This window comes from Crinia signifera, chromosome 2 (genome assembly GCF_055691185.1).
Source record: "Crinia signifera chromosome 2, ASM5569118v1, whole genome shotgun sequence".
In the NCBI taxonomy this organism is placed as follows: Eukaryota; Metazoa; Chordata; class Amphibia; order Anura; family Myobatrachidae; genus Crinia; species Crinia signifera.
This window is the reverse complement of record NC_139218.1, coordinates 23,733,736-23,761,567: the sequence shown is the minus strand read 5'-3', so window position 1 is coordinate 23,761,567 and position 27,832 is coordinate 23,733,736. Positions and strand designations below refer to the sequence as shown.

Below are 27,832 nucleotides of genomic sequence, written 5' to 3'. Positions count from 1 at the left end.
GTGCATGCACAGACCCCCAACTATCGGAATAGGGCCAAGTTTGGGCCCTTCTGCTCGGGTCTGAATTAGGCCCATGCAGTACTTACCTCAGGAGGGGACATCTTGCAGGGCGGGCAGCTAGTAACCATGAGGCCTCATCTATTCAGGGTCATAGGACTGATTAGAATACAGCTGTCATTACATGAATCATTCCATTAAACTTGCATCACATTTTATATGGACTGATCTGCTGCCCCACTAATATAATTGATTGATCTGGTTTCCCTGAAGGCCCCCAGTGCTAATGAAGGGATAATTAGCTGCTTCTTCCCTAGGCGAATAGAAGCAATATGTTTATGTCATGTATAATGTAAACGCATTTCCATGGACATAGAATATATGTGCGAGAGATAAATTGGAGAGAGATAAAGTACCAGCCAATCAGCTCCCAACTGTCGTTTTGCAGGCTAACAGGTGCTGATTGGTTGGGAGAATGTTGGAGGAATTCAATTCAACCCCCCCCCCCCCCCCCCCGAACTCCTGTGTACAGTGGCCAGAGATTCAATTGATGCTTTTGCTTGCCCCGATTGCGCAATTATGGTCGGGTTTATCACTCCGGAACAAGGATAAAACTTAATAGCTTCAATGAGTGTGATCTGCTGGCTGCCTGCGTGCTTACAATTGAATCCCCCCTATATCTCCCCATGTTATCTCTATCCAATGTTTGATACATCTCCCCATAAGCCGCTGCCATTCAGGATCACAGACTTATGGGTAATGGTGTGTTTGCCCCTTTTAAGGACTCCTCAGTGTAGAATATCAGTTGCTGTTCAGAAATGAGCCAAAGCCCAAAATACAGTAGAACTCATGTACAGTAGTATCTGCTTTCCTCAATGCCAAATTTAGTGGTAAAATATACAGATATTTACTGATAGGTCTCAAAAAACAAAAATGTGAAAAATTCCTGTCGACCTTTTGACTGTCCCAATCTCGACCTAATGCCGACTTGATGGTACGTGGACGGCATCACTCCAAATTTATGTGCTCAAATAAAATGTATAAATATCAACAAAATAACTAACTAAATAAACAAATACAAATATATAAATAAAATAACTAAAAGTGCCCATACACGTTACAATTGCTGGGTGCGATGAGATGCGCGCTCCCGTCACACATCTCATCGCACAGCTCAAAAAAACTATGTGCTGCGCTTACATTTTGTACTAGATCTCATCTTATCGCATTGCAAAACCTATGCGATGCGATGCGATCTAGTCCAAATTGTATAGAATAATTGTACTGTGTATGGGCACCTTCACTGAATAATAATGAAATAACTAAAGGTGCCTATACACGGTGCATTTTCACAGTGCGATGCGATGCACACTCCCGCTGGCATCTCATCGCACAGTACAAATAGTATGTGCTGCGCATACTTTTTGTACCACCCGCGGATCGCCTCGCATGCAAAACGCATGCGTTGCGATGCGATCCAGCCCATACCGCGTGCAATCATCGCACCGTGTAGGGGGGCCTTAACTAAATAAATATATAAATAAATATCAATATCACTAACGAAATAAATAAATAACTAATTAACTAACTAAATAAATAAATAAAAAAGTAACTAAATACATATTTGAGTAAAGCCCCTTTCACACACACCGGCAGCTGCCGGGCGGGGAAACCCAGCACGGCCAAGAAGCCATGCTGTGCACAGAAGTTTACAATGGTCGGGATGGACACAGCCTGGCAGCCGTCCTTTCCAGTGGTGACAGCCGGCTACAGCCGGGCAGTCACCGTCCCGTGTGAAAGGACACAATCCTGTCCATTATTAACTCCTGGGTTCGGCACGGCTTTTGACCATGTGGGTTCTCGCCCACGGATGTGACCATAAGTCGCAGGTGTGTCTATGCCTGCTTGGGGTAGGCAGTTAACGTCACCCCGTCTCCCCCTATGCCCTCCAATTAGTGGCGGAATGGTATCTTCTCCAACCTCCAACAGTCGGGACTTGGGGCACTCACTGCACAGTGCAGCCTGCAGAGCGCCGGGCCCCTCTGTATCCTAGGCTCGGCGCTCTGCAGGCTGCACTGTGTATTGTGCGTGCCTGGCCGGGGGATGCCGGGGGGGGGGGGGGAATACATTGTGCGGGGGGTGGTGCCGTGCCACTGTGGGCAGCTGAGGCCGAGGCCTGGGACAATTGTACCCACGGCACCCCCCTGGCAGCGGCCCTGATTGCTAGGCTTCGAACATACACAGCCTAGCGAACAGATCTGAGACATGCCCTACGTTTTCAAATGCGCACATGGAGCCCGCAATGCATGCGCCGTTTGTATAAAATGACTCAATGCGGCCGCACTGCGTTCGCATCAGAATAAGCCCCAGTGCTTTTAAATGATAATTTAAGTAAACTCCAGACCTTGTATATAACGAGTTGCTCTAACCAAACACTTGTAAAAAAAAAAAAAGATCCCATAACTACTTCTTGTTCTACTTTCCTACAAACGCAATCCGCTTATAATGACAGCACTTGTCCCAATGTTGAAGGAAATTGAATTAAATTAAAATGAAGGCTGAGAGCAAACATACACACTTAGGACGCAGGGCTGAAAGAACCCCATGAATTGAGTAATTTACGTTTTCCGCTTAAGTCCACAATTACAACCAATTTTGACTTATCAGATTACTTTTCCAGCCGCGCTGTAGCCCTTGGGTAAGCCCAACCTAGAAGCCATTCACAAGGCCTGAAAAAATAAATACAGGTCTCACTAGAAGCAGAAGGTAGATGGAAGGAATGTTCTAAAGCTACGACTTTCTATCCGAAACAAAACAAGAAAGATATTAGACTATTTTTTTCCGTGCTGACAGGTTTTGCTGTGTTTGCTTATAATGCCCGTGGCTCTCGGAGGACTTGGTCAGTGTCAGAAGCTTGTGGTCAACGGAGACATTTCAAAAATTTTTCCCAACATAGAAAAGTTTGTCCTACGTTCATTCTAGCTGAAGACGGCCTACATTCATTGGCTTATTGTTGTTACCGTTGACGTCTTAAGTGTAGCAGCTACAGAGTCTCCTTAGCCACAAATATTTAATGGATCCTTTTATTGGTTTCATCACCTCCTCTATAATCAATACAAGATGGCAATTATAACGCTCACCACTATGTACGGACAATGTATTTTTTCCAGTAGATCGTATAAGTTAAATTGGGTAATTGCATGGCGGATCCTTCATGCGTCACCAGCAGAGGTGTCGCCAATAGGTGGCGCTCTGCCTATGAATCTCTACATTATTAGATTTACGGGATTCGAGTCCAGTAACTGGTAAAGTTTATTGACCTTCTTAACTCGTTCCCGGTACATTGATGGTTTGTCTCCTACGGTTGGGTGAGGTTAGTTAGGGGATTTGCGGTTTAGAAAGAAAAATATCATAAATAAATAATAAATGCCTTCAAGAATATTCCCATAATTCCCGATCTTCCTACGAATCAGAGCACAGAATGAGTACTGTGTATAGCATTTGTTTTATACAGAGGTACATTTGTCTTTTCATTGACCACTTTCTCAAAGGCCCCATATAACTTTAACAGTTACTGTAGATATTTTTAGCGGCCCCCCTTTAAATTTGGCCAGTAGAGATGTTGGAGGTGGCCAGGAACAGTTTTTTTAAAAAAATTTACGTCTGGACAAAAATAAGAAAATTTATTGGAATGGAATTTTGAGCGATAAAAATAATTACCTTTAATTCGAGTAAGGTGAAAAGGTTGGAAAATGTTTTAGGCACTTTTAAGCTGTTCAAGCTATGTATAGTCCTTAAATTCATACAATAAACCAGTGTGATTTATAACACAGTTGACTATTGCTTAAATTGATCAAAAATTACCAATCTCCGATGCGTTTTAGAATTCTTGGTTAACACACTGTAGTTGATCTGGTTTGAAAATTGATCCAGCTCAGCAGAGAATTAGTGAGTGTCTGACCATGTGGCCAAAATTAGGTGATATGGCCATGCCCCTTACAGAGAAAAAGAATGAAATTGCATTCATCCTCCTCAGCAGCTGGCATAGGTGCCCGGCCGTGCCCCTCCAAGAAGCCCGGGCCCAGGTAATAAGAACTGCGCAATCGACCCTTTTGGAGTTAAGTGCAAAAGTACAACTTTTGCCCAAGTTCATATTATGCCACACAGTGATCCTATTTCATATTATGCCAAACAGTGACCCCAGTTCAGATTATGGCACACATTGCCCCAGCTCACATAATTCCACACAGTGTCCCAGCACATATTATGCCACATAGGCCCTTATTCTGGTTGTTGCGGTCCATTCCGAATTATTGCGGAGGGCGCTTTTTAGCCGTCTGCGCATGCATAGGCAACGCAATGCGCATGTGCCACGCATGGTCTACGTACTCGTTCTCACTAATACCGTACAGAAATGTCCACCGAATTGACTCGGGAAATATGGGCGTAATATGGGAGTCATTCGGACCTACACAAGGGCGTGGTTTCAAAGTGGGAAAATCTGGGCGTAAATATGGGCGTACCCGAGGGAGTGCACGAACTCTGGTAGGCATGCATTCGGACAGCACACCGACTGCAAACGAACCAACACGCATGAAATATGCGGTCTTCATAAGCAAGTTTCACTTTGCGGAGACCACTTGTTCATGCGCTAGGCATTTGGTTCGCCCAATTAGTACGCCCGCACCTGAATCACTCTCAGCTGAACACAATACAATCCACTCCTCTACTCATTAGTGATTAATTACACTCTTTTCATAGCTTCAACTGGAAGCATTGCTGCCTACATGGACCATTACTAAATACAAAAATATATGCTGAAAGCACGACTGCATTCTTGCTATTTTACACACATTTACACTGCAAGCAATGGGCAGAAATGGGCATAAGTGTGTCATGTGGCAGATGTATGAGTTCAGATAACAGTCGTGAGTTTTGCGGAAATACCATGCATCGGTGCGTACGGGCAGCTTCCTGTCCGTTCTGACGCTGTAAGACCGTGCAGAATCTTTGTGTTGCCACCGCACACGCATGGTTTGGTTGTTGTCCGAAAACACACCCTCTTCTTAGAGAGTGAGTCCGTTCGAATGCAGAGGACTTGTGGGCATATGTTCTTACAATGTCCGCACAGCGTGGCGTTCGGTCAGCTCAGAAAAAATTTGGGACGGACCGCACCAACCAGAATAAGTCCCATAGTGACCTCAGTTCACATAATGCCACACAGCGACCCCAGTTCACATTATGCCACACAATGCCCCAGTTCAAATTATGACACACGGTGCCCCCATTTCACATCATGCCACACAGTGCCCCAGTTCACATGATGCCACACAGTGCCCCATTTCACATAATGCCACACAGTGCTCCCAGTACATATTATGCCACACGTTGTTCCCGTTTCATTGGTAAACAACTATGTGACCCTGTTATAAGTTTCCAAGGAAACATTTGAAACAAAAAGGGACATCTACTGATGGGGCCGCTCTTATCGTGTCCGCTGGCATGCCATCTGCTGGTACCTGGCGGATAGTGATCCGGCAGACGGAGACGCGCGAGCATCTCACACGCGTCTATTGGCGAGAATAGGGTGCGTGAGTGTCTCTGACGTGCGCGCGCCCCATTTGGCGGGTGGCAATCGGCGTGCCAGGAGCTGCTCAGTTGAGAGTGGCTCCATCTGTAGGTGCTGTACAAACTATGCTATAAAGAATGAAAAACTCATATACACAAAGATTACACCTGTAATAAAGGCCGTGCCATTGCCCTCTCTGTCGTTTAAAGAGAAAAATTGTCACGCGATAATATCGCTTAGTGTGTACGCTCAGTATCATTAAACAATGCGATTACCGCTGAAACTGTGTATGGGGATTACGTTTAACCTTGAAGTGACATTTTATATTGCCTCCACAATTTTGCAACACTGGATATATTATGAATTCTGAAAATAGGTGTGAAAATTGCCACGCAAACATTTTTACTTCATCAAAATGACCTGTAATGTTACCTTATATAGGAAATATAAGCTATTTTTACACAAGATTTTTCTATTTGAATTGATATAACAAATGTGTGCGACGCCCGCATTTTTTGCGGATATTTTGCACATCTCTCGCAGAGATGTCGGCATTCAACGAGTTAAGATTCAGGCCCACCATAAAAAAAGTCATTATACACAGAACACTGAGGAATTGTGTCTGACTCTTGGCATTTTGTAAGAAAATAGTTCGGTGGAGGAACGTGTGGTCCTGTGTGATAGGGCCGCAGATCCCTCTGCGGTGCACCACATGCAATTAATATATGACTGTTTGACAACAGTCACATGTGCCAGACGGGTTGTTTGTTTCACTGCTGCCCGTTCTCTCGTACAGGCCTTCACGTGCTATCTTCCAGTGTAAGAATAATGGGTTTCCTTTTGTGACAACTGCAGCGACTGATAAAGTTAAATGCAAAGAGGGAAAAAACTTGTTGTTCTCACCTCACTTATATTCTTGTTGGTGCAAGTGCCATAAATTCTACTGGGTGGAATGTTACTTCTTCAGGCCCGACCTGTGTCAATAACACGCTGAAAAATATGGGTGAGAACAGTTTCGCCTGGAAATGATTATTTTCTTACCACAAAGTGTGGGATTACTTTTGTTCTGCAGCCTAATTACAAGACCTTCAACTTTTGACCTTATGGGAACCTTTTGCATGTCACTTTTGGCCTGATACAAACTAGATGATGTACAGTATCTTTAACGCTGATTGTTAACGATATCCTCCATTGTCTGTATATACAATCCAATCTTGTATGGAGCATGGCTTCACTGAACAATATCATTAACGATATGGTGGAAAAACTCAGGTCGACCATTTCCATTTCAACCATTTGCTTGTGTCGATCTTTTGTCAAAGTAAAAATAGGAAGCCCCTCCCCCTCCCCATGCCTGGTGAGACATCCAGTCTCCGCAGCACTAATCACACTTCTCTACCTCTACATTGCTTCAAGCCCAAAGGGCCCCTTTCTGTCCGGGCCTGGAGTCCCTGCAGTCCTGCCCTGATGGCGGCCTTTGTAGGTGTGCAACCAGTACTAGATCGCATGGCTGCATCAGTCGCATCAGTATCCGGCTTGGGGGAAGTATGCTCCAGCCTGGAGAGATGCTCAGGGAATCCTTACTATTTACCTGGTGCCCGGATGCCTGGTCCTGGCCCCCACTTCATGACTTCACATCGTCACATGCTCAACGGGCTAGCACAGGTGTAATTACCCTGCTATATCACTGCATGATAGCTCTTGTTGGGGCCTTCATAATGCCGCCATGTGGTAAAAGCAGCCCACTGTGCTCAGTGCTGCCATCTACTGGTGATAATATTGCATGTAACCACCTCACTTCCATCATTCAACCTCATTATACTGGTTGCTGTGTTGACCTAGAGTCTTTACCAATACAAACAGCCATGGACTGACATGTAGGCAACAAATTTGTAGAAACTTTTCCCTGAACAGAACAGCCAAAAGTTGTACTAACAGACCGAGCGCTGATGAATTTACTATGGCTACTGGATGTGTCATCGCCCATGGGGCCGTGTGCCCAGGGGACCCAACATCATACATTGATATTTAGGCCAAGCAGGAATGACACAGCCAAGCAAACATTATGCCAATGACTTATGCCCCCTGCTGTCTCCAGCAGGGGGCGTATTAATGCTTGAGCAGGTCCATGTGGAGCAGATATCCTCCTTTAAGCAGCAGGTGCTACCTCTGCACCTCCAAAACCTAGGTAGGTTCCTGTTCTTGTACGGCACAACCTTCCCAGTGATATTCAAGAACGATATTCAAAGTAATTGCTTTCATTGCTATGGTGACATGTTCTGGGTGCAGGGTTGGTTCTGAAGGGCCCCCCTGGACCCAAGACCCATGCACACAGCACAAACTTTTACGAGACTTTGGTAACCAAAAATTAAGAATAAGGTTCTCTGATTCCAGGGATGTGCAGTACATAGAGGAGGCTCATGTCTAATTGTTACCCCATTGCAGCCCCACTAGCAGGTTTTGTAAAGCATTTAGCACCAGGCTGAACACACCGGGCTCCAAGAGAACAGGATTAGGTTTGTGAGCTCCATAAAGTATAGTATGGTGACCCTGTCCCATCAGTCCCCAAATTACAGCATTCAGTACTTTGTGTTGTGCCCGGATGTGGACTTGTTATATAGTAGGGTTGGTCTTCTCTGAAACCATCAGGCAAGGACATGCATTACCACCCTTATTTGTTGTCCTTATAGACCACGTACACCGAAGGTGGTTTCACTCCACGATGGTTGACCTCTCTTGACAAGCATGGGATAGCTTCCGCCCTCCATCACTCTTGTCTTGGTAGGCTTATAACCCTCATAAGAAGTAGTGTAGAACATGGGTTCATTCTCTGCTAAACTGATGAGCCTTCACCTCTATCCTACGCCTCCTGTCCTACACTCCCAAGTCCTGTGCTGCCTTGTATATTGTTCCCACACATTCCTGTAAATAAGATGCAGTTGACTATATCTTGGCCTGACCCTTATCCCGCCTCATAATCCCACCTCATATGTGCATTTAGCCGGTATGACTCATCCTCAACACCGAATGTTAGCAGTGTGTAGGCAGCCTTAAAGTTGTGTAATCCTCAGTTACACCGGTTTGTTACATGTTGTTACTACTGTATATATATAAAAATGTTGTAACCTCAGAGTCTGCTGGATATCTATCTATCTAGCCACCGATGTGCTGCATCATGATTGCAACTAGCCAGTGGCATAGCTACATATGTGGCAGACCCCGCGGCGGCTTGGGAGAGCGGCGACACAGGCAGCAGTGAGCACTGAACTGGTGCTGCCCTGTACATATCTAATGAGTGGGGACCCAGGTCAGTGCATATTGAATGAGCGGGTCCCTGCTCCATGCATATGTTATGAGTGGATCCCGTGGAACCCATAGTCCATCGCCTCATCCCTTCTATAATCCTATAGACCTTACAAGGTACATTTTAATCTGGACCTGGTAGGAAATGGGGGAGGACGAAGTAGAGCTGACAAGAGGGGGTACTAAGGTGGGAGGGGGAAAAGATGAGGAACATATGATGTTGGAGGTGAGGCGGGCACAGGGACGGTCCCAGAGGATGGACCGGCCCATAGTAACTAGCCGCACACTGGGCGCAAGGACATCGGAAAGCCCTGAAGGCAGACGAAGAAAGGCTAAGGTGAGCAGGGTGCAGATAGGTTGTATTGGAGGTAAATTGGAGGGGTGTGGCCACTGGGTGGGGGCAGGGCCTGCAGGGGGGGGGGCAGGGCCACGCCCACCATGAAAAAAATTGCAGGGCAAAACACAGGTTATGGTATAAAGGGTCCACCGGGTCTAGGTGAACAATCATTTGGTCGACACCAAATAATCGGAATGCACAAGTGGCCTAATTCCGACCTCATCTCTGGGGTGCAAATTCTCAGCCCCAGCAATTATCCAACAACTGGACATGGTCACAGATCATAGTGCGCTCTCCCTGCTATAAAATCCAGATTCGGCTTCTGAACGTTGACAGCACACAGGGAGACCGACAGGCGGCTGGCAGTTGGGGACGGTAACAGGCCGTTCCCTGGGAGTGACTAGGAAGTAGGAACAATGCAGGCGGATCCAGGCGTTTGGTGTCAGGACCTCTGATGTCATCCTTGGCCCCGATCTGCCGGTTTTCACGGCCGTGCACATGGGCGGCTTTTCACTCTGGTGGGACGATGGACAACTGAGAAGCAACAGCCCAGCGATCAGGTCTGAATTACCCACACGGTCCATGTCTACACTGCTGTTTATAAAAGCGGCATCCATGTTTGTCACCCATCAGTAAATATTCTAAGAACAAATGACATTTTATACCGAGAATTACGGCAGCAAACGATCTTGTGAAGAGTTGAAAAACCGGTCACTTACCGGTCTGCGTTTACATTGAATACAAGGCCCAGTCATAAGGTGTAATTAAAAGCCGATTTCCTCTAGCTTATATACCCAGAGCACTGCGTCGCTCTCTTATGAGCGTAAGCTCTTGTGAACGTAATCCGCTCACGTCCTGACTCACTGTTCGGCACTACATAAATAACGGATAATCTTAATGATGTCAGAGAACTGGGATCACAAATTGTGTGCACGTAACGCTGATCCTGGACATGGGGTGTGAAGTCTGACACTGCGCCCCTTCCTAACGTCCCCATGGAACCCACTCTCTCCCCATGATCCTTATTCCAGAGAGACCCACATGCCATTAATTACATAGGGGATCGGGCCTTTCGCTGCTTGCTGAGGTAAACCCACAGTAACGCTATTCCCACTCCTAATTGGGTCTCACTCCGAGTATGTCTCTCGCTCAAGCTGTAACCATGTCCCAGTCTTTATTCCCGGTTATAGTGGAAATGGAAAACACTCGTTTCTTAGCTCTGGTACAAATGACACGTCTGCCATGTTACGTATATATGGCCCAGCGGGGAGTGGGGAGGGAGGGTGTTAAGCCTACAGGGTACGTTTGTCCTGGAAGCTGTTAACAAAGTGTGAACAGAACTTCACCTCGTCCTGCTGTCTGACTGAGGCCCTGAAGAATGCGCGACTCATTCACATCTACGTGACTCAGTCCTGCTAAATCGGGCTCTAACGCTTATAAAAGCCATTTTATTTTCAGCTAGGAAACTTAACAACGTGTACCCCCCCCCCACACCTTCCGCCTCACCCCCCCCCCTCTCCTCACAGTTCTCCCTTTTTACAGGACAGTAGTTGCACTTAAGCTTCTGTGTATATGATTCAGTTCAGGGTGACAACGCAGCTGACTGAATCATTGACTAACTCCCATGTCATCCAACGGCTGAGTGACATCTGTTGTTAGGACTGGTCTGAGCGACCCCTACATCCGACAGCAGCATGAAGCCCCACAGCTGTGGTACGACAGTTATATATCCTAGATGTAACGCTTCTTCCATCGCTGCAAGGGGCCTACGGAAATGTGCACATTGATTTCATGAATTACATCGGCATTGCCATAAGGTCATTATGGCAATGGTCAACACACGGAAAGGTCGACATGAGTACAATCCACTTGGACTACAACTGGGAACGGTAAAGTGAAGCATGGCAAAGCAAGAGAACCATGCAAGGGTACGTGTTGTGCTACTTTGAGGTCAATGTTGACAGATTTCGACATAGACGCGAAAAAATGTTGACAAAATCATGTTGACTTTTTTATGTGTTGACCACTTTTCCCATCGACTATTTAATTGTGTCAACCTTTTGTTCACGCCGACCGATTTAGTGCATGTTGACCTTTTTTTCCCCTGTGTCAATAGTTCCTGTTAATTTTCTCCCCTGTGTCAATAGTTATTGAATAGGAATGCACAGGGGATTAGAGCAAAGTCACGGTTTGGGGGGGAGGGGGGGAAGATGGGTAACTATGGATGTGTGTTGTTAGCCAGGGATGCCCCAGTGGCACCTTTCCCTTAACTCAATATACAGTAATAGCACACTTGTGACATGGCAGATTGACCAGAGAAGGTACCAAGGGAAATACAGAAGCCTGGAGGAGTCCTACAGTACCTAAAACAATGGCAATGGAGGGGGTGATACCAGAGAGAACCTGAGGTAGGGGGCATCAGCTGCGTTATGATACCCACTTACAGTCCTGCAGGTGGAGTGTTCTGCTTTATAAAACAGCAGCACCAGACCGTTAGATTTATACAGCGATGGTGCAAGTTCACCTCACTTCTGAGACGTCACTGAGAGGTGCAGCCAAACAGACAGGAATAACAATGGGAACTAATAACCATGGGCAGTTTACATGAGCAGTTTCTGAATTCTCCTGGAGAACGGATACAGTTCTGCCTACGTGAGACAGCGTAAACCCTAACACCGGAGCCATCGCTAAGTCCCCTGCAGCTGTGTACACATATGCAGCATCGACGCAGCACTGACGCAGTAAGGGAGGAACAACGATTACCCTGGTGGGGTGCACACATTGCCACATTATATGCAAGTTTCATGGTACGAGTTGACTTTTGAGAACACGCATATAACTGATTTGACCCCTAATACTCTCACTTTTTGTCATTTTTTGTTTGTTAGTTGGCAGATTCAAACGTAATTCTCTCTGAAGCTGCATTTCACATATATTAGTGCAACTTTTTGTTTAAAAAAAAAAATAAGAATCTGTGTGCCTGTATCTATCACTGTCTGCAAAGACAGTACTGTACCACTATAAGGATCCCATTATAAAGAGTCCTTCTATTTTTTTTTTCAGTGACCATCTCTACAAGAATAACTTTATTTGTATTCAAAGTGCAGACATACAATCCGCACAAGCAAACATCAAACATGCCTAGTATTATTACACATAACTTGGTATCGATTATTCAACACACCACAATATATATAAGCGTACTTATTAAAGCTTCGAAACGTTGGCAGATGACTTTATCACCTCCTGAGCTTTATTCGAGTGACTGCCGCCTACACAGATATATATATATATATACAGTATACTGATTTATTGACTACTGTTGAATTTTTAATAAAAAGAAGTAATTTCATAATGTTTTATTATCCATTACTATACAGTAACCAAACAAAAAGTAATAATAATTATTATTATATTGTAATATAAAAAACAATATATAAATAATAATAGTAAATAAAATAATAATTGTAATTAAAAAAAAAACTGCAAATCTATTGCAAAAATAAAATAATTGGGGCAGTAAAAATCATTAAAAAAATAAAGTGCAAAATAAAAGTTATTTTTTCTTATACGTATGTGACTATACATCTCATCTAAGGTTATCAAACATCTAAAATTGCAAATGTGCGTACAGTTATGTATGCATTCACCTAAGCACATTACTATATCACTATCACCCAACCTGTAATAAGCCTGGTTACTGTCGAACTACAACTCCCAGCATAACCCTACGCGACAGCCGGAGACCACAAATTGCCTACCGTATTATTTTATATATGTGAAAACATCAAAATATTTCACAATATCACCTATGCAAAAACAATGAAGTGACAAAAAGTACAACCTGGCACCCACTATCCCCAAGAGCTTGCAATTTAACGCTGCAATTCCAAAATATATAACTGTTAAAAGTAATAATAATCTTGCAACGCATTGTGCAATCATGATGTACTAAGACAGGCACTCACCTCTTACGAAACAAGGCGGGTGTAAAGGAAATGTATCGAAGATGCTGTTTGAAGCCATAGGAGATAAGTTTTTGTACTTCCTGCGTCTCGAAAAGTGGCTGAAAGAACAATTAGTTGTTGTTTTTTTTAACCTCAGAAAATGAAAGCTACCTGCACCCATCCTCCTATAATGTGCCCTCTGGTATCGCTACTTCCACCGTGCTCTGCAAACTGTTTGTGCAACAGCAAAATTCAAAATAATTCAAATATTCACTTCATTTGCTGTGGTTTTGTTGCTTACCAATCTATGAAATTGTGGTTTCCACTCGAAAAAGTGATGTGTCCTCTCTCGCTGACCAATATCCCGGACCCAGTCTTGTGTGACTTTTATTTTGCACACAACTTGCGGTTCTGTGGTTGCTGTTTGGAGGCCCAAAGAAGTCTTTCACCAAACCAAAAAAACACATATAACTGTTCCCCTTTTCTTTATAATCTGCCTTTATTGGCTCATCGTGATCACGTGCCCCCAGTGATGCAGACCGTGTTTTCTTCAATGCACAGTTAGTAACGTCTTTCCCAACCCACCTGCCCTCCCTATGGTCTAAGCCACGAAATACTAAAGCACAGAATGGGTTTTAAGAGACAGAAAAATGACTCAGTCTCTAATTATGCAAATAATCCGGATTGATGTTGAACAACTTGGCTTCTGTTGTTGATACTTGTGGTTAATGAAATGTCAACTTATTCTGATAAGCCTCATTGATAGAACGGAAGCCGCAATTGGGTGCCGGGCCTTAGTGTGTGTGCAATTCTCTATAAGGCTCACAACTGTGCAAAAACAGACAATATACAAATAAACAAGAACTAAACTTCGAAAGTCTAGTTGTAGACACTTCTGCTTGGTGACCAAGCAACTCAAAATCTTACATGTGAATTCAAGGGAAAACACGTGCAACATTATATAGAGAATTATAGAAAGTAGAAGTTTTCAATAGTGTTCATTTACAAATTGCAGAACAAATGCAATGTGGCACTTGGGGTCTGATTCAGATCTGAACAAAAAGCTGTAAATTCCTGCAACTAGAGATTGGTTTGCACCAGGCTCACAATCGAAGGATTTTTAAACTGCCCACAACTCATCGCAACCACCACGTAGCCCATGACTTATCTGGCGGCTATGATTAATACAGGCATATCCTGGCCACTACTGGCGTCACGCACCCTTCCTTAACAAGGCTTTGGCATGCCTGCGTATTCCCTGACACTCCCAGTTATTTTTCTGGCACACTCTGCGTTTTTCATGCCACTACCAAAATGGTCGGTTACCACCCCCACACGCCCTCTCCCTCTGCCAATCACATTGCAAACAGTCAGTGGACAGAAATAGTTGCAGGAGTTCATCACAGGACTGCCTTGCACATGCGTACTGGGGACCGTATGCATGCGCATTGACGTGCACAGACGTGCGATCAGTTCTGAATCAGGGCATTATTGCAATGCCTCGGTTGTTCTGCATGGCGAAACTGTGGTTGGCAGATCGAGTTCTAAATTACATAGACCATTCAAGCATCGCAATTGACCCAATTCGCATCAGTAATTTTTTTTATTAAAAAATACGATTAATTTACCTGAATTTTTCAAAAATGTCACCTAATATTTTTTTCCCTTTTCATTTTCGGTTTACCTGTCTCTGGTCCTTGTAGTCAGTGGTGGAACTTGGTAAAGAGGTTGCTGATCAGGGGGAGGGGGGCAAGCAAAAGTGGCCTCTGTGGTAGCATGGTCCCGCATCTGTTTTTCTGGTCCTCAGACTGGTTTCCGAGAGTATTCTTTTGTTTCAGGAGTCCTCACCACCATGTGTTAGTAACGGCCATTGACCATCGAAACATTGATGCATTTCAACTTGATGTAAATAGTTTTGATATTCATGGAGGCTTTCCACCATCGATAGCTTAGGTAGCAATGTTTCTTTCCCTGTTTCGTTAAGGGCACAGAGCTTCTGCCTGGCCCAGTGCACTGCTAAGTCACCTCCCTTCCCTGATTGGCCCACTGCCTGCTGTTCCCCACATCAGTGACGCCCATCAGTTAGTGCAAACCATCGATGGTTTCATATCATCCATCGTTCATTACCAATGTCACCATCGTTGGACAACCAACGGATGGCCACCTCTACCCTTTCTGAACTACTTGTGACTGTCCAGTAGGAGACAGTAGTACAATAGAAGTGTATCCATAGGAATGTGTGTTTAATCTGTTTGGTTTTATACACTAATATTTAACATTGTATAATTTGCAACTAGCTGCGCCCAGTGGCGTATTTAAATTGGGTGCAGTGTGCATGCGCAGAAGGATATGAGCACTGTTGTTGTTTTTTTTTTTTTAAATAAACAGCAGTGAGTGTATTAATATCCAAAGATTACAGGTGATTGGCTGTGGCCAGGAAGTGGGCTGAGAGTCTGTACAATGTAGGATATTCAAAAAAATACAAATAAAAAAAGCAGAACTAGCAACAGCCGCTGTGGGGCTTAACTAGAAGGGATGCCAGTTGGTAGATCACATGGTACTCGGATCTCATCTCCCAGAATACATCTGGGGGCACTATAGTGTGACTTAATACTTATGTAATGAGAGCCTGGCGCTATGTCCAAAAATTCGGAAAATGAACACATGTGCGCTCCCGATCATGCGCCATCCTTCAAATAACTTGCGGCAATTTTTGCTGTTAATTGCCCTGTCAACGATGTTGGAAAATGGGTAAATAAGCATTTACCCTAAAAATCATGCAAATATATATTGCAGAACAATATTGATCACTGGCCAAAAGCAAAAATTTGGGGCTCTTAAAATCATGAAAAATCAAAAGGCTGATTTTCTGTTCTCTAACAAGAGTAAATAGAAATGATAGAAAGCATATAAATGCAGTAGGTAAATAAGGGTGCATGCAGATTGCTGTCAGCTGGTCTCAGACTCATTTTCAACTAATGCATAAAAACTGTTTAAAAAGCTAATGTTACTCCTACCTACAATGTTGAAATACTGGTCCCATGCATACAATTACCCCCATATACCTGTCCCATCCAAACAAATATAGTACCCCCATATACCTGATCCCATTTATACAACTACCCCCACATACCTGTCCCATCCATACCACTGCCCCATATACCTGTCTAATCAATACAGCACCCCCATATACCTGTCCAATCCATACAGCACCCCCATATACCTGTCCCATCCATACCACTCCCCTATATACCTGTCCCATCCATACCACTCCCCTATATACAGTACCTGTCCCATTTATACAACTACCCCCACATACCTGTCCCATCCATACCACTGCCCCATATACCTGTCCCATCCATACCACTGCCCCATATACCTGTCTAATCAATACAGCACCCCCATATACCTGTCCCATCTAAACAACGGTAGTACCCTCATATACCTGTCCCATTTATACAACTACCCCCATATATCTGTCCCATCCATATCACTGCCCCATATACCTGTCTTATCAATACAGCACCCCCATACCTGTAACATCCAAACAACTGTAGTGCCCCCAAATACCTGTCCTATTTATACAACTACCCCCATATACCAGTCCCATTCATGCCACTCCTCCATATATCTGTCCCATCCATACAGCACCCCCATATACCTGTTCCATCCATACAGCTCCTCCATATACCAGTCCCATCCATACAGCTCCTCCATATACCAGTCCCATCCATACTGTAGCTCCATATACCTGTCCCATCCATACCACTCCCCCATATACAGTACCTGTCACATCCCATCCATGCAGCTCCACCATATACCTGTCCCATCCATACTGTACCCCCATATACTGCATATTCCCTGCAATGACCCCCAAGTTTTCTGTATATTACCTGTAGTGACACCATCTCTCTTCATATTCCAGTTAGAGCTGTCATCCGGACCCCAAGGATCACAGGGCCCCGAGACTCAGACTCTCAGGGGACCAGAAAAGGAACCCAGTGGCATTTGCACTGCAGCAGGAAATGGGGCACGGCTGGTGCAGTGGTGCAATGCACTACTGGGTAAAAACGCCCATGAGGCTTTGCTGAAGGGTCAAAGAAGCATGTCCTGACTCTGAGCTCTGATTATTGGAGCCTCAACTCAGCAACAGCAGCCTCGTGGGAGGGACACACTGATGTCACTGAGTGCATGGTGGTAATATTACAGTTAGTATGTGAGGTGCACTAGCATATAGCATGATGTAGGTTTCTACAGTATATGTGTGGGTGCACTGCAGTGTGGCATAATTTGTGGGCACTGCAGTGTGGCATTAAATATGGGCACTACAGTTTAGTATAATATGTGGGTACTACAGTGTGGCATACTATAGGGGTAACAGTTTACCACAGTGTGGTATAATTTGGAACTACAGTGTGGTATAAAGTGTGGGCACTGCAGTGTGGCATAATGGGGGTTATTTTGGTTCACTCTTTCTGACAAATTCCTTCTTAGATGGACAAAATCATGTGCACTGCAGGGGGGGGGGCAGATGTAAAATGTGCAGAGAGAATTAGATTTGGGTGAGTTATTTTGTTTCTGTGCAGGGTAAATACTGGTTGCTTTATTTTTACACTGCAATATAGATCTCACTTTGAAGTAAAACACCACCCAAACCTAACTCCCTCTGCATAATGAACATCTGCCCCACCTGCAGTGCATATGGTTTTGTCCATCAAGGGATTTGCCAGAAAGAGTGAACCAAAATAACCCCCATTGTGTGCGCATTACAATGTTGCATACTATGTGGGTACTACAGTGTGGCATAATTTGTGGGCAATGCAGTGTAGCATAATATGTGGGTACTACAGTGGTATAATGTATGGGTACTACAGTGTGGTATAATATGTGAATATTACAGCGTGGTATAATGTGTGGGTACTGCAGAGTTGTATAATGTGTGGGCAATGCAGTGTGGCATAATATGTGGGTACTACAGTGTGGTATAATGTATGGGTACTACAGTGTGGTATAATGTATGGGTACTACAGTGTGGCATAATTTGTGGGCAATGCAGTGTGGCATAATATGTGGGTACTACAGTGGTATAATGTATGGGTACTACAGTGTGGTATAATGTGTGGGTATTACAGCGTGGTATAATGTGTGGGTATTGCAGTGTGGCATAATGTGTGAACATTAGAGTGTGGCATAATATGTGGGTACTGCAGAGTGTAAAATATGAAGTTACTACAGTGTGGTATAATGTGTGGGTACTGCAGTGTGGTATAATGTGTGGGTACTACAGTGTGGTATAATGTGTGGGTACTACAGTGTGGTATAATGTGTGGGTACTACAGTGTGGTATAATGTGTGGGCACTACAGTGTGGCAGAAGGTAAAATTGTACCAGGCCCCAATATATCTGTTCCTGGATCTGCCCTTTATTGTCTGTGTATTCCCTGTAATAACACCACCTGTCTGGCCGCTGACATCTAAAGTATACTCTACAATTGCCCAGGGCTGGGATTGGGTTTACGGGGATGTGCATGCACAACCCCATAAGGATGTATACAAAGATGAGGCACAGCCGAGCATCGTCCAGCGACCCCAACACTCCAATACCCAGCCCCACCTGTTATATTTGTAGCCCTGACTGAACCGTACACTGAGCACTTGCTGCGTTTACTGAAGCCGGTGCAGCGAGGGATGCTGGTGTCTGCTGCCACGTGCTTTTGCATGGCCACAGATCTTACAGCAAGCGACACGTAACTCACATCATGTATTCCTGACTCTGGTCGCACTTGCTGTGTTATACGTCTCAGCCACAGTCATTTTGTTATGTGCCCCAAACAATATAATAATCATTATCATAGACTATCCGGCAGCACTTCATCAGGAGCAAGTGCTAAGTGCAGATACAGCCTGCTGCATAGTGCTATGATTAATGTTCTAAGTGATTACAGCGTTGGCTTCTGCATTACAATGTGTCAGTGTGTGGGATCAGCATGATATTACACCACTGTCATATCGGGTAATCGGGACGGCAGCTCTGGTCAGGAACGAGGGGGCCCGTGTACACCGAGTCCTGGTGGGCAGCCTCCTCTTCATGTCACAGTAGACTCTGGCATCTTGGAAGAGCCTACTGCACATGTGCAAGTCTCGGGAAACATGGTGCCCACCATGTTCTGGAGACAAATCCACTCACATACACTGTTGCTCCCATGATTGTAATATGCCGATGGAGCCTTGTAAATGGCAAATGTAAAAGTCACAGTTTATTACATTTGAGTATAAATTGGTTCTTATTTATTTGGTGGCCTAGATAGCACTGAATCACTAGCCCTGAATCATGTAACCGACCAGAGGGCTCCTTTACCGTAAGTGGATCATGTAACCTACAGGGTGCCCGTACAGCGCCCGATACATAGAGATCGGAGAACTCACCTCCTTCCATTCTCATGTCTTAACTATACCAGGTGAAAGGTCGTCACAAACAAAAAGCCGACCTGTCAACGGTCGACGCATAAATAGGTCAACATACATTTTTCATGATTTTTTTCCCAGTTTTTTTTTCTCCATCCACGTGGACTACAATCAGGAACAGTACAGTGGCCTAAAGCATGGCGAGCGAAGCATGAGGGTCCACGTGCTAAGGTGACGACATTGGCACCAAAACAATGTTAAGACTCATGTTGACCTTTTCATGTGTTAACCTTTCCTGTGTCGACCTATTGACTGTCAACATAGATACTGTTTACTCTATGATCCATACCCCATATGTTTAATGTACAACTCAAGTGCACAGTCTGGAACCTGATCCCTAGAAGCGGTGGTGTACCCTCGTACCCCTATGGGCCAGTCAAACCTGCCTGCGTCAGCAGCAGCAGCGCTGCGGAAATCACCAGGAACATGGTGCAGCGGTATTACACATACTAGGCTATACATACAGTAACTCTACTGGCTTCTACATGATAGTCACACTGTGACCCGCCAGTCCTAGCTTATTCTGCACCGCACCTGATGATTATGGGGAGATGTACTAAGCCCTGGAGAGATAAAGTACCAACCAGCTCATAACAGTCATTTTTTCAAACACAGGCAGTGACATGGCAGTTAGGGGCTGATTGGCTGGGCTGTAAATTCACAAGCCCGATCGATTATCAAATGACTGTGCGCATGGATGAGCCGCCCGCCAGAATGCAGCATAATATATCATGGGCATTATGGCATATGGCCTAATGTGTAATGGGCATTACAGTGTGTGGCATAATATGTAATGGGCATTACGGTGTGTGGTATAATATGTAATGAGCACTATGGCATGTGGCCTAATGTGTAATGGGCATTGCGGTGTGTGGCATAATGTCTAATGGGCATTATGGTGAGTGGTATAATGTGTAGTAGGCATTATGGCGTGTGGCATAATGTGTAGTAGCTATCAGTTCAGAAGTGAGACTGTCTGCGCTGGGGGCAGCCATTATATGGGACTTCTTGCCACCAATGTGCCCACCATCCATCCCTGCTCCACACTACTAGTGCTGGTGGGGGGGGGGGGGGGCAGAAATATCAGTGTATGGGGGCCCCAAGATTTCTGTTGCTGGCCCTAAGGATAATGCAACCAGTTATGATGATATCAACAAAAATAAATCCTGGTTTATATTCCAATGTGCATTTTGGGAAATAATGTATTTAATTTAACTAGTCCTAATTTATTTTAATTTCTCAGAAAATAATCCCCCTGGACAAAGGGCTACAATGCAGGGGGATAAGAAAACATGGTGACATTTAAGTGCAAGTATGTAGCTCCTGGGAGAGTGCACTACGGGGCTGCGGCCATCTGTGCGGGCGGCCTGCCTGCTCAGGAATGGTGCGGATGGCATCCCAGGTGAGGGGCATCAGCTGCCACTTAAGCCCCGTACAATGTGTTATTATCTAATGGCTCTATTCCCTTACACCTGAGAGAAACAATAAGGCACTGGGTGTAAGCAGATCATTTCCCCTAATTAGGGAGGGAAAGGAGCTGCCTGTCTTTTGTTGCAGCCATTGTGTCCGTCCCGGCCTCTTCCTCGCACTGGCTGTAATTGCTGGTTAGGGTGTGAATGCTGGCGGTGAGCAGCTGCGGACAGGGCCACGGTCTGGAGAAAAGGCTTACCTTTATTTACCACCTATTACATTGTTCTGTACTGTGCCATCTGCCGCACACATTCTCCTCCTTGCACATATCTCTGGCAGGATAAAGCATGGAGAGGGCACAGACATACTGTATACTGAGGATCCATAGCCGCGCCTTCCACCTGGAATGAAATTCAGAAGTGTTTACAAAATTCCCCGTGTTGTCCCAATATTTTGGATCAAAATGCCCCAGGTTATCTCATTATTTTGGCTCAAAAAAATAAAAAATCGGTCAAACATATGTGTGTCGGCCATCGTCATGTTAACAATTTGAACCTGTCAACCTTTTGTACCTGTGACTTAATTCATGTCGACCATATGTGGTTCACACATTGATTGTTAGAGAAGCCAATCCCGGGGCATTTTTTCAATCCCGGGATTCGGGATTGAAAAATGCTCAATCCCGGGATCCCTAAAAAAAAAAAAAAGGCCCCGCATGTTTACCTACATGGAGCTGGTTGCCGGGTGGGGTCGCCGGAAGGGTGGGCGGGGACCCGGGAGGGGTCTCAGGGAGCAAGGAGCCAGGTGCGTGGGGGAGAGACGAGAGAGTTGTCCGTGAGCCGTGTGGGTAGGCGGGGTCTCTGGGAGCCAGCCAGCAGCACGTCTTGGCTGTCTGTGCGGCCTGCACAGTGTGACCTATGACCTTGTCACGCTGTGCAGGGCCGCGCTGCCGGGTACAGGGGAAGTTGGGCAGCGTCTAAACGATGCTCAGACGCTGCCCGGCATTAGACTGCGCATGCACAGTCTAATCCCGAAATTGGATACACCCAGGGCTATTTTTCAGCAGGCTCCAGCAGGAACTGAGGCCCTTATTCTAGTTCACTCTTTCTGACAAAATATTTCTTACACGGACAAAACTATGTGCACTGCAGGTGAGGCAGGTGTAAAACCCCACCCAAATCTAATTATCTCTGCACAAGTAACACCTGCCTCACCTGCAGTGCACATGGTTGTGTCCATCTAAGAAATATATTGTCAGAAAGAGTGAACTAGAATAAGGGCCTCAGTTCCTGCTGGAGCCTGCTGAAAAATAGCCCTGGATACACCAATCCTGGGATTGAAATACCGGTGTTTTGGGGGCCAAATCCCGGGATCCCGCCGATCCCGGGATTGGCCACCCTATTGATTGTAGAACTTCGCTCGTGATGCTTCGGGCACGGTGCCTCGCTGCGCTCGGCACACTATTATAATCTAACTCCACGCCGTAGTGGATGGTAGGGCATGAAATACCGCCTGTCAGCACATGTCGGCTCAAAAAACAGTGAAAAAAACCATGTCAACCTTTTGACTGTTGACCTAGACACTGTCGACCTAATGGCAGTGTCGACCTTTTTTTAATGTCGGCCCATTTGCATGTTGAACTTTTTGCATGTCGACCTATTTGCCTGTCGACCTATTTGTATGTTGACCTATCTGTTTGTCTATCTAATGGCTGTCTATCTTTTTGCTGTAGACAAATAGTCTGGATACCGGACCGGCCAATACAAGCTCTGGACTGCAGATTTTGATGTCCGGTCCGGCAGTCTGGGGTCTTGTCTAGGTCCGGTTTTTACCTATACCCAAAACTATTTACTGTGGACCTATCATACGGATACCCTTAATATCATCCAGTTCCGAACTTTCCGGATTCTTTCTTATGATCTTGTATGCGGGACACTTGTACTGTTCTTAAAGATACATCGGGTGTAAATGGATTAGGGTCTGGGAAGCCAAGTGTTCAGGAGCTTGTCCGAGAATGGGCGTATTTGTAAAGTGGCAATCATTTGCTAGGCAATATTGGTTGCCTTGTAAATGATTGCCGCTTACATTTTTTTTTCCATTCTCGTTCCCTATTGAATTCTCCCCAACTTCTATTTTACAGTATTTGTTTTTGATATTTAGCCTTCTAATTATGCTAACAATTACGTATGTAGTGTCAGTGTTGTAAAGCTTTATACTTGTACTAGTTATCAGCCCATCAATAAAAAGTCAGCGCAGGTGGTTCTGCGTGCAAAAACGGACCAACACTTGAATCCCCCCATAGAGGTGAGGAGCAGCTATAGACTTTTATTATATAGGATTCCACATATTGAAGGTATTATTGCAATACAAAAACTTACAGCTAGTAACCCATATGTGGGTCCTAAAGCAGACTTGTTTGCAGGATGGGGTCCAGTTTGGCCCCATCTTATGTCATCGCTATTACGCATAAGGTATAAAAGTCATTGATTTTCACTGACTGAGATATTTCACTGTCCCGCAGTGACGGAAAACGGCCATGGCCCCTATGACATAGGCCACTCCCCCTTTTTGGATGGGCGGGCTTTACCGCTCACTACGCAGCGAATATACGCAGCATAGCGGGCTGGTCTGAATCAGGCCTTAGTACATATCACTCAAAGCCCGAAAAACAGACCATTTGATTCCTGCGAGGTGGAGACAGTGCACGCGCAAAAAATTTGGGGGCGTGGCCTGTACTCGCGGCGCTACCGTGAGGCCATGCTCACATTTTCACCACTGTGGGGACATGCCTAGAAGCTTTGTGAGGTGCTGGCCATGTCCCCAGCCCCTCTGGCTGCAGAAATAGATAGCGTCTATTCACAGGTAAAAGGGGGGGACTCCCAACTGCCCCCCCCCCCCCCCCGCCACGGGATGCTGTCGGCCCCAGGGCAGGATGTCGGTACATCCCCAAAAAACTGTACTTTTCACGAAAACCGGAACAGTTGGGAGGTACAGTATGCACGCCCAAATAGAATTGCTCAAATATGCCTCTCGTAATTGCTGGAGGGACGGTAATCACAAATCCTACAAATAGACCTGGAGCCTCTGCCGATCAGTCTGTATCAATCATGACTGCAGGGATTGTGACCAATGGGCATTGTGGCTGCCTTCCCCCTGACAGTACTCCAACTGGTAAGGAAGCTGCTAGGCAGGGCCGCCAATAGGAGGGTGCTGTGGGTACAGCTGTCTTGGGCCCCTGCCTCTGGAAGGGCCCTGGGAGCTCATTTTGCCCACCTCAACCCTCCTGACTGAATCCGCTGCACTGAACAAAGCAGGTCATTCAACCCAGGACGTCAGCAGACAATTAAAATGCTGGACCGCCGGGCTGCAGATAAGCATAAGAGGAGATGGGGGAGCAGGAGCCGGGTTATGGTAAGTCAAGTGAGGAAGGGGGCCCGGACTGGAAATGAGTCGCAGGCCCCAAAATTCCTGATGGCGGGCCTGCTGCTAGGCACTGGGCAATAGCAGGGACCAATGCCCCCTCTGTGCTGGGGCAAAACAAGCCCCATTACCCCACCCTTGTTGCACCACTGATCGTCAGATACAGCGCCTTAACTGAAATTGAGATGCTTGCTACATCCTGCGGGTGGGATATTCCATCACCTATATTTGATATCGTTTTATTTGTTAACTTTTGTTAACGCCTCCATCTATAACTGTGTAATAAATAAACAGCAATCAAAGTATGCGCTTCCCATAGCGTTTCTTTTGAATACCTGTATTTATTCCTTATGCTGCTAAGGTGACACCACACAGGTACGGGCTGTCATCCTTTCCCTTGTAGCTAAGAAAACACCTTCCCTTTTTCCTCCAGCTGCCGGAGTGTCATCCTGAGAAATCAATTATATTAAAACGTATTGGCTGCGCCAGGGAATTTGTACTGCATTCAGCAGAAAACGGTATAGTTACAGAACACCCATAAACGCCCTCGGGACAGGAGTGTTGACCGATGTTACAGGTAAATTGATCCAGGATGTGAAGAAATGTTATAATTCCAGTATCACAATCTGGTCTTACAGTTTTTCCCATGATGAGCTATTGATTAGCAACACTTGTAGCAGATGCTGTTTCCTTGAGGGGAAGCTTCCAGTCCTCATCTGACTTCTCTATATAAATCCAGCCTTCTAGGAGAGGAGAAGACTTCCTGTCCAGAAGGAACTGACTGGCCGGACTCAGACAGCAAGCGGGCCGTTCGCCACCTATTCTATTCTCCCTCTATGGGGGTTGTGGACCCCCACGAGAGAGAATAGCCAGTGGCCGTTGGGAACCCGTCTGTCGGTGTTTTAACAGTCGGGATCCCGACGTTGGGTAAATGACTGTCGGGATCCCGACTGTTGGGACTAGGGATGCCCATCCCGGGGCATTTTTTCAATCCCGGGATTCGGGATTGAAAAATGCTCAATCCCGGGATTCCCGGGATTGGCATCCTTAGTTTGCTGGCATGTGCCCGATACCCACCCCCACACCGGCCAACCCGCAGATTTACTTACATTGGCAGGCGGGCGGCCGGGAGTGGTGTGGGTTCTGAGGTGCACGGTGCCGTCGGGCTCGTGCACCTCCTCATATCAGCACTGCAGCCGGGAGGAAGGCGCGGGCGGGCCGGTGTCGGTGAAGGGGCGGGCTGGCCGGCGCAGGAGAAGAGGTGGGGGCGGGCGGCCAGGAGGAGTGACACTGACAGCAGTGTGGGGCTGTGGGCGGTGTGCGTGGCCTGCACAGCGTGACCGTCACGCTGCGCAGGCCGCACGCAGGGGTCTGGAACAGTCGGGCAGCGTCTGAGCGAGTGTTCAGACGCTGCCCGGTATTAGACTGCGCATGCGCAGTCTAATACCGAAATCCCGGGATTGAAATCCCGGACTTTTTAGGGCCAAATCCCGGGATCCCGCCGATCCCGATCCCGGGATTGGCCACCCTAGTTGGGACCCCGTCCGGCACCCGGAACTGACTACCTGGGTCTTCTAAATAATAGGAACAGGAGTTCTGCATGGGGAACGTGTGGGAGATGCATAGCCTGACAAGCTCAGCACAAGCCTCTCAGCCTCTGACCTCTTATGCAAAGTCTCATGGGACTTAGTCAACTCCCTAGAGATGGGCAAAATGGGTCACTAACGAGAGCTGGGATCCAGCAGATCAGTGGATCTTTTACACGGATCATCGGTTCACTGTGAAAGAAGGGGTAATTTGATAATAAAGAAGCATCATTTGTTTTACAATCATTTGTTGCCATTTTTTTTTTACTTTTTTTTTTTTCTGTGAGCTGAACAAATAACATACATGACCGAGTAAAACTGATCGATGGCTGGGTACAGAATCGCCACGATGGCAACCATCGATGGCGTCTGCACCGATGGCCATCCCTAGCAGCAGCAGCCTTGTTATTCTTTCTTTTATGTAGGGTACACACCACGACGACCCGCTCACGATGCACATTGTGAGCGGGTCTTCAGTGTCTCGTCCGACCCGCTCACGGTGACACGGGGGGGGCACGACCCGCTCACGATGTGCACCGTGAGCGGGTCCGATCCAATGGCGACCCGCACCCGGCTGTATGGTCGTTCTTCAGATCCTACCTGCAGCAGGTAGGATCTGAATAACGACCAACCCGCGGGGCCACGCATCGGATCGGGATCGGACCAGAACAGGGAAAAAAAGGGCACAATCTACCTACAATCTACATCCAATTGGTCGGAATTGGATCTAGATTGAGGGGATCGGGCCCTAGTCGTCCTGGTGTGTACCAGGCATTACTTGCAGTAACAGCACTGAACTCAGTCTCCAGAGTTAATACATCTCAGCTGCCACAGGTGGCGGTGCTGAGCTCAGGCAAATGCATTGTAATGAAAAACGAAACTGAAAGTAAAATAACGACGGGTCACCTTTTTGGGATCGGCGGCTCCCTCAGTCTTTTATGGGATCCGTTCAAACGACCCGCTTCGTTTGCTAACGACCCATCTCTACAACTCCCAGTAATGCACTGCACACTTGTGCAGTCAGTGTGCCTTGGCTCCCGATGCACAGCACCATTAATCATTGTCACATTGGCAGATAGGTGAAGCTGCAGCAATACCCCCCACTCCCATGCACAAAAGCTTTAGCTAAAAAATATATATATTTTTTAAATGCCAGCAACAGGGGGGCCCAGGGGTACTGAGCCCCCCGATAATCCGGCCCTGCTGAGACCCACAGGGTCCATGACGCCTGCCTAGATCACCCAACCTGTAATCTAGCTCTGAGTTTGGGTGGGGTGGGGAGGGATGGATCCAGCCTCCATCACTTTATGATACACAAAATGGTTGTGCCATTTCTCCAGTCCATTGCCATCTACCAATAACAAAACTCATAGTCTTCCTGTAATAAAGTTCAGAAGCCTTAGCTATACACATCCTAAATACACAAGGTGGAACTGATGCACTTTTCTATGTAAAATCTACCCACTTGGCGATGGAGAACCAGGAGCTTAACACTGTTGGTAAAAGACAGTACTACCCATACGTGCATCCATGCATATTATCCAGAACAATTGGATTCACTTATGTGGGACAGCTACATGGGGCCTGATTCTGGTTAACTTGCAAACAAATTCTCTGCAGGTGGGGCAGAGAGAGAGTTAGATCTGGGTGTGATGTGTACTTCAAACTGATATCTATATTTCAGTGAAAAAATTAATCAGACAGTATTTACCCTGCACAGAAACAAAATAACTCACCCAAATCTAATTTGCTTTCGCAAGTGAGCCAGAATTAGGCCCATGAAGGGCTGTATTGATCGG

The 27,832-nt window shown here is 46.0% G+C and overlaps 1 protein-coding gene across 5 annotated transcripts in view; it reads right to left on the bottom strand.

Annotated features, from left to right (window-relative positions):
- Positions 1-17,183, bottom strand: part of RUNX1 (RUNX family transcription factor 1) — a 195,967-nt gene extending 178,784 nt beyond the window's left edge. For 3 of the 5 annotated variants that reach the window (XM_083171751.1, XM_083171753.1, XM_083171756.1), the window contains exons 1-2: positions 17,047-17,183; positions 13,175-13,272 (exon numbers count right to left, since the gene is read on the bottom strand). In XM_083171751.1, coding sequence (XP_083027877.1) covers positions 13,175-13,232 — 58 coding nt within the window. In that variant the 5' untranslated portion in view covers positions 13,233-13,272; positions 17,047-17,183. Of the gene's footprint in view, positions 1-13,174; positions 13,273-13,454; positions 13,586-17,046 lie in introns of those variants that run through there. The other 2 variants (XM_083171752.1, XM_083171754.1) reach the window with 1 other exon arrangement.
- Between the last annotated feature and the right edge of the window lie 10,649 nt (positions 17,184-27,832).